The sequence below is a fragment of the Macaca mulatta genome, chromosome 5 (assembly GCF_049350105.2).
Source record: "Macaca mulatta isolate MMU2019108-1 chromosome 5, T2T-MMU8v2.0, whole genome shotgun sequence".
NCBI lineage: Eukaryota > Metazoa > Chordata > Mammalia > Primates > Cercopithecidae > Macaca > Macaca mulatta.
The window spans coordinates 126006393-126018823 of record NC_133410.1 but is presented as its reverse complement, the minus strand read 5'-3'; the positions used below and the strand labels follow the sequence as shown (position 1 = coordinate 126018823).

At 35.5% G+C, this 12431-nt stretch overlaps 1 protein-coding gene across 1 annotated transcript; it reads right to left on the bottom strand.

Moving 5' to 3' along the window:
* Positions 1 to 8419: 8419 nt before the first annotated feature.
* LOC704010 (14-3-3 protein theta) lies at positions 8420 to 10581 on the bottom strand. The gene has a single exon (XM_001097635.5). The coding sequence runs from the start codon at positions 10467 to 10469 to the stop codon at positions 9732 to 9734; it is 738 nt and encodes a 245-aa protein (XP_001097635.3). The 5' UTR covers positions 10470 to 10581; the 3' UTR covers positions 8420 to 9731.
* Positions 10582 to 12431: the final 1850 nt, after the last annotated feature.

Sequence of the window (12431 nt, the reverse complement as noted above, 5' to 3'; positions counted from 1 at the left end):
TTCACTTGGTTTGAGAAATTGAGAGGAATAAGGACTTCAGGACCTCTTAAAATTATAATTACAACCACCACAAATCTCAAATTTGAACCCATGTGTTCACTGAAATATAATATCAAACTTACTAGGACCAAGCTCATGTTTCATTAAATTCCGTGAAAATACATGTGACTTCTTTTATTATAAAAATATGTTTGCATTATTCATATACATATGGAAGTTTTAACAATGTTATTGGTGTATAAGCAGCACTGTAACATTACTTACATTTATTAAGCCCTTAAAAGGTCTCAAAAAATACAAACAGAATAACTCTGACAATATGAGAAGTAAAAATTGTAAAAGTATGTGCAAAGGTAGTAAACCATGTCTTGTCATAAAAAAAATCTAAACATAACATTAATTTAAAATAACATTAATTTTGTAATTTATTAAAATAGCTAATACATGTATAAGATACAAATTCAAAACTATGAAAGGCAGAACAATACAAAGTAAGTCTCTGTCGTCTCTTTATTTCATCTTCCATTTCCCAGTGCCCTTTACAAGACATGCCAATCTCACTAGCTTATAATGAATATTGACAGACAGGTAAACAGATAGATGTACAGATGAAAAGACTTACTAGATATGTGAACTTTGACAAGTTATATAATCTCTCCATAACTTAGTTTCCCAAACTACAAAGTAGGTGGAAGAATCTAGAATTAGGCATATATACTTTGTATATACAAATGGCATTATGGTCTAGTCATTATACCATACCTTATTTTATTTGTCTTTTTCAAGATTTTGGAGCTAATTCTTTATCAACTATATATTAGTGTGTCTATATTTTTAATAATTACATAATATTCCATTGTATGGTTGTACTGTAATTTATTATAGATAGATCAATTCAATTGTGAAATTATGTCACTCTTAGACTTGTAATATTTCATACTGTTAACTTTAAGATAAGATTTTATTCAACCTAATATTTACAGCAGTTTTCACATCTTCAAATTTGATTAGTAATTCCACAGATACATTAATAGAAAGCATGAAGTTTGGGATTCACAAACTCAAATATTTTCTTAGTTGTTTATATATGTATTCAACAAGATTTATTCAACAGGCATTGTTTTAGTTACTAAAGTTATAGCAATAAACATAAGTAACGTGTAAAACTTTATAGTGCTTCCATATTGGAGAGAGAAGAGACACAATATACAACTATTGTTTGTAAAGTAGTAATTCAAGAGAGTTTCTTAATTAAAAAAAAAAAACTCTTAGGAAACTAGAAATAGAGCAGATCATTTTTAATCTGATAGAGTGTGTCTACAAAAAAAAAACTAAAATAAATGTCATCCTCAATAGAGTATTCTCAATACCTTTCCCTCTGAAGTCAAAAAGAATATTATTCTTCTGATATAACCACATTAATTCAAGTTTTTACCAAAGGCCTCTATCACTGCAAGAAGGCAGATTAATGAATAATATTGAAAAGTTTGAAATAGAAGCCATTATTCTCAGGTAACTGAATATAGATGTAGAAAATTACATGTATATTCAGAGTATTCTAAATATGTATAAAGGGTGTATATATGTACAGAAAATTTTAAATATTAATAAGTGATTTAAAGTCACAGGATACAAAAGCCATTTTATTTCTATATGTCAGTTTTCCTGTATCTATTACTACACAAAACTGAGTGGCTTATAACAATAATCAGTTCCTTATATCTCAAGATACTGTGAGTCAGGAATACAGGTAGCACTTGGCTAGGAAATTCTTCTGGTACACATAGTATCACAAGTTTCTGTGGTAGTGCTGTAGAACATTCATGACTGCCTCATTTACATGTCTGATGTCTTGGTGGAAATGCCTCGAATCCTAGGCTCAGCTGGGACTGTGGGCTAGACCACACACACATGGCCTCTCCAACATCGTAGTCTCAAGATAGTGAGAAAATATACATGCCAACTCAGAACTCCTAGACACAGCATATCAAGAGACAAGAAGTGAAAATCGCCTGGGCTGGGAAATTAGTAGAGAGTATATATTTTTTATCATCAAAAGACATTATGGAACCCATCAATACTCAAGGAAATACACAAGGACCTCAGCTCTCCATGAGGTAACTGCCCCAAGAGGAAAGCGTAAGTTCTGTGCTTAGTACTACATACAGGTTTTCTCATTCAATTTACTCATACAGTACATTTCATAGATAAGAAAATCAAGGCACAAAAAATTTAAGTAAATTGGGCAAGGTTTTAAAAACTAACTCTTCATGAAAAACAAAAAAACGAGGAACTTGAAAGTGCACCTTTAGAGAAGAAATGATTTGATGATTCCACATACATAGATTAAGTCAATACTGATTTCAAAAACATGTACCGATAACAGTATTAATCTGTCACACAGCATAGAGAACAAACTTCAGTGGCAAAATGACAACTTGAAAATAGCCATGTATGGCAAAAAATCAGTTTATTTAAAGTATTAATGAAGCAATGACATGAGGATGTAGACAGGAAAAATAATCATGCCACAAAATGTCACAATATGAAACACCATTGTGTGTGGGGGCGGGGTGCGGGGCTGGGTGGTGTTTTCTTGATACAAAGAAAGAAAGAACAAAGAACGCATGAAGCTTTCAACCTGGAAAACTAATAAATGTACATGACTGTATACAGCTTTCTAAAAGCAGGTACATTGTGTTAAACATGATTGATATGTTTAGCTCCTGGCTTGAAAATGTAAATCAGCACTGGCTCAGCAAGAGCTGTTGAGTTTTCCTGAGGTTTTACACTACAAGAAACTGTTCCATGAAAACTTTATTCCCAAGAAGCCATCTAACTGGTTTATAACTTTATGCAACTTTTGTACCTGGTAAATTGAGTGTGGGAGAAAGGCAGCAGAGAAGAAAGAAGGTTCAATTCACTGGGATGTATAATTCTTGTTTGTAAATTGCAACAAACACTAGTAAGTAAAGAAATAATAGCTTAAGGTGAACAGAACTTTTTCCCATCAAATGTGTTTAATTAGCACAGCTCCTTCTTTAGGGGCCAGGAAATAATGAGATCATGACAGTCCATGACAGTCCTTGACTGTGAATGCTGCTAAATCTGTTTAAAAGAGAAAAAAAAGAAAAAAAGAAACTAAAAATGCAAAACAAAATAAACCAATCCTTTTTGCTTCACATGAAAAATCATTTAGCAATGACAAGGAAAGAAATTTATATCTTTACAAGTAAACAATATATTTCTATAACTCTGTGAAATTTTATATCCAGAGATATACACTTACACAGAGATACACACTTATACACATTCACTACTTGTGTCATATAAATTATTTTTCAAAATAGGTTCAATTGTTTAGGCATACAATGAATTAAGAGAGAGTTATTTGTAGTTGGTGCACACAGTAAAATGGGAATTTGTAAAGACTCAAAACATTTCATGAAAGAAAGTACATATTGCAAATAGGGTAGATGATAAAACAATCATTTGAGGACACACCTTCATTCAGGTCTGTCAAACATTATGAGGTAAGTATTATCATCTCTATTTTATATATTAAATGACTATGGTTCAAAAGGTTAAGAAACTGGGAAAGTTTTTGACTGGCTCTAGTGTGTATCTGAAATTACAGCATCAATCAGCTCAAGTGAAAAAACCATTATATTTTCTGTTTACCTCTTGATATCGTTTGGCTATGTGTCCCCACCCAAATATCACCTTGTAGCTCCCATAATTCCTATGTGTTGTGGGAGCGACCCAGTGGTAGGTAATTGAATCATGAGGGCAGGTCTTTACTGTTCTGTTTTCATAATAGTGAATAAGTCTAACAAGATCTGATGGTTTTAAAAACGGGAGCTTCCCTGCACAACCTCTCTCTTTGCCTGCTGACATCCATGTAAGATGTGAACTTGCTCCTTCTTTTTCCTGTATAAATTACCCAGTTTCAGCTATGTCTTTATTAGCAGCATGAAAATGAACTAATACAACTCTACTCTTTTATAGTAAGGTAAAGATAATTTTTCACTCTACATGCAAAAATTAAGATGCATTTTGAAACCTTATCCTTGAGCATTGTTCAATTTTCTAAAGTTACTGGGAGTGTGGAAACAGTAAAGTAAGCTATCCATCAAATGTCTTTCTTTGAAAAAAATTATTCAGGTCCCTATTAGTTAATCTACCATGTAGTAATAGGGTAAAGATACTTTAGTCATCACATTAAACACTTAATTTAAAAGAGCATTGAAGTGAGTGCTTTCTATGTGTACTACCTTGTGCTAGGGGCAGTGACAGTCCAAAAGAAATACACCACATCCACAAGAAGCCTGCAGTCTAATTCAAAGGCATATATGTGAAATGTTAAAGGGGGACTATTTGTAATCTAGCGCTTCAGACAAGACTATTTCATGAATAATATTTCCTAAAAGTTAGTGAAATATTAAATTACTTCTGACTCTCTAAAAATTAGTGATGTATTGAAATATTTCTGACTCTCTGCTTCTTCCATGTCATCTGGTACGTGTACCTGAGCTATGATCTTAATTGAGACGTGCCTCTGACCTTGATCACTTCTCTACTTCTCTTGGACACTCTCCCGTTAATAATAATTAGTACATATCATGTGATAGCTTTTTATTCCTTAGATCTAACCTATGAGAATTCATCCCATTTTAGTGCTTTAAATACTATCAATATCCCAATGAATGCTAAATGTATATCTTGAGCTTTGATTCTTCCTGAACTGTAGTCTTGGTTTATTCAAGACATACATATTCATCTCTATGTTAAAAATCTATTTCAAACTTACCCTGCCCAATAATGACTCTTGATCATTCTTTCTCAATAATAACTGGCACATACCATACATTAGATTTTTAAGCCTCAGAACAAAGCTGTAAGATTGTTTCCTTTAGGAGACTCATTTCAATCATGAGAAAACTGAGACACTCAGAGGTTACAAAACATATGCATAGCAGTAAGTGAAGATGGAATGCAAATCCAGTCTGTTCACAGAGTTCATTCCATCAACCATGACACTCTATTGTTACACCTCTGCCTCTAACACATATCTCAAACTGGGTCACTTCTCTGTATCTTCACTGCCACTACCCTATGATATGCACATGCATGTCTACTCAAGTGTTCAAAAGGCATCCTAAACTGTACATGTCAAAAAAGAGAACCTTTAATTTGTTCTGCTCTAAGTAATAAAACTTACCCTATGCCAAGCACTGCTCTAAACAGTTTTAATGCATTACCTCCTTTGATGCTTAGAGCAAATAATGAGATAGGTATTATGATTCTCATTTCACACATGAGGAAACTAAAGTAAAAAGAATTTTAGAAACTTGCCCCTGGCCAGTACATGAAGTTGGAAGCAAACCCTGTCTGTCTCCAGCATCCATGCTCTCAAAACCATTGCTCTATATGCTTTTTCTTCACTAACTTTCCTGATGCAGAAATGCACTTCTATCTACTGTCAGTCAGGCCAAATGTTTGAGACTTAGCTGTGATTTCTCCCTTTTTGCTATTTCAACACTTCCTGACATACAATTACTACACATATCTTCCCAGCATTACCTCCACCATATATGTATCAAACCTGATTACTTCTCACCATCCTCACTGCTTAATATTCCCCCACTCTTAAGCTCCTTAATCTATGTCAATAGCTGATGAACTGGTCTCTCATCTTCCACAGATCCTAAAGCCCATTCCACCTAAAGCATCCAATGTGATAATTTTGAAACCCAAAGAAAGCCATATCACTTTATTTCTAAGGACCCTGCTTGCTCAAATTAGAATAAAATGCAAACTCTGTTCTATGCCCTATTGCACTCCACGTACTCTGGCCCTTGTATGTCTTTCTGAACTCATCTCACTCCAGGGTCTGTTGCACCCACTGCACTCCAGTCACACTGGCCATTGTTCTCTCCCTTGACCACACCAAGCTTGTTCTACTTTGCATCTATTAGCCTGGATATTAATTTTGCAGGCTCTTCCTACCTTACCGGTCTCAGCTCCAATGTTACAGCAGAAAGTTTCCTTTATCCCCTTCCCCAAAGCAGCAGCCTCCCCGGTATACACCCTGCTACTCCTTAGCTCACATTAGAAATCATCATACTATTCTGTGAGTTGATTTTCTGATTTTCCTCACTACAGGATGGCTGGATGAGCACAGGGAACTTGCCTATGTTGTTTATTGCTCTGTAGTCAGCTCCTGAAAGTATGCTTGAAACACAGTAGGCATTTAAATATTTTTGATAAATGAGTAACATTAGTGATCCAATGTTCTCAGTTTACACCTCTACAACTTTTAAGGAAACTCATTTTACTTATTTTCATATTTCATCAACATGTTTTTAAATTAAACTATCCTTGTTCATGGTCTAATTATCATGATAAGTAGTATAAATTTATTGAGATCTTACAGTGTTAGGCACGGCATATGCCTTTAAATGTTATCTTCCCATTTTACAAAAAGGAAATTGATGCTAAGAGAGGTCAAAGAACTTTCTCAGGAACACAGACAAAAATGCCAAAGTTGAGATTTAGATGAAGGATTATCTCACTTTAAATCTCGAGCTCTTTCTAATGTATCCAGTTATAGATCCGATGAGAGTAAACAAATGTGTTTTACAAAGAAGAAAAGGTAAAACAAACAGACTAATAATAACCAAAAATCCCTTTCGAACTACAAATGTGAAAGCTAAGACGAAAACAATTGACTTCCACAAGAGTACAAGCAAAATTGTTTCATATTTAGTTAAAGGTGAGGAACAAGTAAATTCATTTCATCCTAGAAAGAAGCTTTTGAAATTTCTTATAACAGATAATAGAGCTTAATTATATAAATATATTCAAGTGTTTTAAATAAGTTACATTATGCATGGATAAGTTATTCAAGTAAACCCAAGAGTCTTGAAATTACATGCCTCACTCCAAAAAGCTAAGGTCTGGAGACTAACTATGCCTTTTCACAATTCCTTAGACTCTTAGGCAAATCACCCCAGGAAGATGGAGGATGAGAATTCTGATCCTTAGAAGAGGTTGTCCTGCTCACTAGGTTTTACTATATTACTACGCTTTTCAAACCAATGGGTGTCAGATCTCTCTTCAAAATACTTTAGAGAATGTCACATAGAACTGATAAAGATGTTAGAAATGATTACATCTAATTTTCACATCTTATAAACAAATAACTGAATACTGCAATGAATAATGATCTGTTATTTGGAAAGTGTTTCTACATCCATAAGAATCAGACTCAGCATCATGCCTGGATGGTGAAAAGTCACATGACCAATAAGTCACCATCCACAGGGCTCCTGCAGTACAGGGACAAAACAGAAAAGGACCATGAGATGCTGAGACTTGGTACATTCTAAAAGAACTAAAATTCCAAAAAAAAAAAAAAAAAAATGACAAGAAATATATACTCTGGATCAGAGAAAAATGAAATAAAAAGAACCAGGTTTATAAAATAAGGAAGAGGAGTCTAAGTATAGGAGAGAGAACAGTTGCTGTCAGATTACAACACCTCAGAGTCCAAGCAGGGGGCTAAGAAGAAAAAATATAGAGAAGAAGCCGACATTGCTGTTTTTATATAGGGGGAAAAGGTATAGAGGTTATTAAATGAAAATGCCAGCTTAAAAACAAAAGTGAGGAAATCCAAGCTGAGCCGCATCCTGCAAGTTCAAGAAAATTTAGAAACATTTCATCATGTGCCTCACATAAACCAAAAGAACTTTTTTTTCTGTTACAATCGTATATAAAATGAACTTTGTGTGTTTTCTTTTGAAGTCAGGCTGAAAAAAAATGTCATTAATGTTTTTATTAGAAAGGTAACCTTTTGTAATACAAATAATGTTCTTCATACTAATTTATTTAGTGATCTAAAAGATGAATATGTCTTTACATAGTTTGATTCTAGTGAAACAAGGACATTTTTGGGGTGGGATGAATGTGAGGAGTCAAACATTTCCTAAGACACAATGAACTTGGTTTTAGACCATGATGGTGTCCTATATTTTTCAGAAATAAAATATTTATCTTAGATTTACTGTTTTGTGTCATTTCATTTTTCTGTGTGTAAGTATGTATGTGTATGTGTGTGTGGAGAAAACACAATAATGGTGTGAAAATATTAATAGTTAAAACATCCTGAAATATCTTATTCTGCTATCTTTTCATCTCTCTTTCAAGTCTTAATGTCTTTTAGAAAATCCAGGCATGCTTCCAGCAAGTTAGAATCTTGAGTGCTTTTTAAAATATAATATTTTTGAATCTCAGTTTCTATTTATTAGTAAAATTCTATGTTGACAAGTATATATTTATTGCCTACTATATCCCAGGCAGTTTATGAAGGGCTATGAGATGTACAGAATTAAGAGAGATTGATAGCTCCAACTCTGTCTTTTTTTTTTTTTTTTAAAATGTTCACTTTATTCCATATAACACTTAACCAGATATCATTTACATCTGAGGAAGAGATGGCCCATGAGACTGATCTATAGTAAAACACTCTAAGAAATGCAGTCCAATTTTATACATTTCCAGGCATCCCTAGACAAGTGTGTCACAATGCACAATGCAGAAATATAGGTATCACTACTACATTTTACATAAAAGGGAAGTATCAATAAACTTTAGAAAGTAGTAAATTCACCTGTCCCTTAAAATATGGGTATGCAATTGTTACAAAGCCATAGTAAATGGTTTATAAAACGTAATTTTATTTTCTGTTACTCTGCTGTTACATAGGGCATAACATTTTCACAAGGCTTTTTTGGGACTACAGTCAATGATTAGCAACACACAATAGTGGTCCAACTCTCTAAATAACAATCACTAGACAAACTGGACACCCTCTCACATGTGCACAAATCTGCATGGAAAAGTACTAAAGGTTTAGACTTGGACTTGTGCACTTTATTTCCCCTTTCTAGTGTATTAAGAAATGACATGCACTTTAATTTGCCAAAAGCAATGCTTGTATTCTGGCAGCAACATGCTACTTCTATCACATAGTAAAGTGAATACCAGAACTACAAAGGCAGGAGGTGTAAGTGAATTTTTATTGGGAAGGGAGGTTGGCAACTTAAACAGCAGCAAATAAAGAGTGAATAAGGAAACTCCCTGTTGCCACAGATATACAAGACCTCCTTATGTGATATAGGAGCCATTTCAATTTGTGACGCCAGCCAGAGATGGCAAGTGCTTTTCCATTCAATCTAATACTTCCGGATTCCTACTAAAAAGGAATACATTAAGAGCATGGAAAAGTTGCTTACTGAAAGGAAACCCCTGAAGAGTAAGGGAGGGAATGTAGAAATTAAGAAGTTATGTGGAACACTGTTTAAATGGTAATTAACTACATTTTCTTATCTTCACAATAATACAAAACACAGTCACTTGCAGAACTGGTTCAGATTACTTAAATACCAGATACATTTTCAGTCCTCTACATAAGTGTTTGGGAGTTACTTATGTTTATATGAAATGAAGCTATTAATACTTTTCTACAGCAGTACTGCACACCAGGAAGGCCAAGACAAACACAAATCAAGGAATGAAGTTTTCCCAAAGCTGCAGTGTGAAAAGACTATAAACAGTTGATTCCATACACATGAATGGGTTTCTTTGCTATAGGAAATCCAAGTGGAATAAGGAATGGAGATGTGTAAAAAGGTTTCTTGAAGGAAAGAAGGATGACACCCTGTATGGATTTAGTTTTCAGCCCCTTCTGCCGCATCACATTCTTCTCCTGCACTGTCTGATGTCCAAAGTGTTAGGTTGTCTCTAAGCAACTGCATGATGAGGGTGCTGTCTTTGTATGAGTCTTCATTCAGTGTATCAAGTTCAGCAATGGCCTCATCAAAAGCCGTTTTAGCCAGCGTGCAGGCAAGCTCTGGGTTATTAAGAATCTCATAGTAAAATACAGAAAAGTTAAGAGCAAGCCCCAGGCGGATTGGGTGTGTGGGTTGCATCTCTTTCTTGCTTATATCAAATGCCTCTTGGTAAGCTCCTTGGGAATTATCTATCGTTTGTTTTCGATCATCACCACATGCAACTTCAGCAAGGTACCGGAAGTAATCACCCTTCATTTTCAGATAGAAGACCTTACTCTCTGGATTAGTTGCATTGGCTATTAAATATTTATCCAACAATTCCAGGACCGTGGTGCAGATGGATCTCAGCTCGGACTCCACTTTCTCCCGATAGTCCTTAATCAGCTGCAACTTCTTGTCGGAGGTGTCGGTCTTCTGCTCGATGCTCGAGATGACCCTCCAGGCGGACCTGCGGCCCCCGACCACGTTCTTGCAGTCCACGGAGAGCAGATTGAGCTCCTCGTTGGACAGCTCGGCGCCCTGCTCGGTCACTGCCTTCATGCAGGTGGCCATGTCGTCGTAGCGCTCGGCCTGCTCGGCCAGCTTGGCCTTCTGGATCAGCTCAGTCTTCTCCATGGCGGGCGCGGGGCCGGGGCTGGGGCGGAGGGCGAGGAGAGCAAGGGAGAGCGCCGACCCGGAGCGGGAGGAGCCTCGAGAGCTTCACGTCTCCGAGGTCGCGACGCGAGTCCAACTCTGTCTTTTATTGTTTCATTTTGTTCCAGTACACTTTCATATAAATTGATGATATTAGATTGAATAATTGCTAAAATATTGCTCTAAAATCTTACAATGTTGATGTACCAAATTATTAGTGAAGAATACCATGGTGATTAAAGATAGTCACAGATTCTTTGCTATTTACTAACCAAGAGAAAGTGTTTATTTCCTCTCTCCTGAAGTCAGGGCCAGCCCTGTGATGCTTGGCCTACTGGAGGTGGGAAAAGTGATGCTGTGCCAGGTCCAGGTCTAAGGCCTAGGGACACCTGGCTGTTTCTGTTTGTGCTTCTTGGGAACCCTGAGTCTTAATTGTTGAAATTGTTTAATTACATGAAGATATAAGAAATCTGTCTACTTATCATGGATAACACGAGATGACACCAGGTAGAGAGAACAGGCCCTGGCACTACTCACAAAAAGAGGGAAACATTACCATCATAGCCTGCCAGTCCATCTCTTGCTTCAGCACCAGCTGCCATCAGATTATAGCTCCATGGGATTTCAACTGAAACCAGCATAACTGTCCATTGGGCCCAGTCAAGCCACATAACCATGAGAGAGAGGGAAATGGTATTGATTTAAGCTACTAAGTTCCAGGATTGTCTGTTATGCAGCAATAGGTAATTGAAACAGATATTACTTCTCAGCATTACAGGAAGTATAATTACATTATTTATTCCATAAACTATATATTTTAGATTATATATAATAAAGTATCAATGTATACAGTCAGTTCTGCTATTATCTGACACAGATCGTGCTAAAAATATCATCAAGCTATGCAAAATCTTGTAATATGAACCACAAGACCAATAAGAAACATGGAATTAGGGGTATGACACTCAAAAACATTGTCAGTGACACATAAAAAAATAAAGATTAAAACACAATAAATATGGAACTGGAGTTTTACATGTGGGAATAATTGACGAATCCATACATATTACAATAAATGTGGCACTTTACCTTGACAAAAACCTAAAGTTTGCTTGTGGAAGTAAATGTGAGAAGAGTTGCATCTGAGAGTTCTTGCAAAGTGATGAAAGGAGGGTTATTCAAATCAGGCAGAAACTTGTAACACTAAACGTATTTGAGTGTGACTCATAACAGGTGTGTGCTGAGCTGAGGTAGTTGATATAATTTTGACATGTATGTGTGTTCGTCTGTTCTGAGTATGGCCACATGGCTTTGTTCACCTGAGTGCAGTTTGCTTGTTCGCCCAGTGTTTCTTGAGGATAAAATTGTGCTAAAGAGAAAACAAAATTTATGTTTTGTTAAAACTGTCCCCTAGTATCCAAATTTGTATTTTCAAAACATATATATTATGCCAAAACTGACTGTATGTGAATCTCTATAAAGAATCCCAAATTACAAAAAAAAAGACAGTGAATGGAATGGTAAACAATAATGTGTAGATTGCTGAGTAGAGACAAAAGACTGCAATAGAAAGAGAGAAGAAAGAGACCATAACTACTAGGAGAATCAGTCTGTTTTTCAGGAGAAAGTGGAATTTCTGCAGAGCCTTGAAGGATGAGTAGTATATAAATATCAAGGTGGAGGATCTGCATAACAGCAGCACTGAGCACAGTAATGGGTCAGGGATTCTCTAATAAACAGAGGAAAGAAAAGGTCTGGTTGTTAAAATTAAAAAAAAAAAAAAAAATAAGAAAGAATGTTAATACCCAGATTATGAAAATCCTTGAGCATAAGAAAACATCTTTATAACTATGGCAGCCAATAGAGAAGCATAAGTTCTTAAGCTTAAGAACCGGAAAAGAGTGAGGTTTTTTCCATAAACATGAATTTATCATTAGCATACAT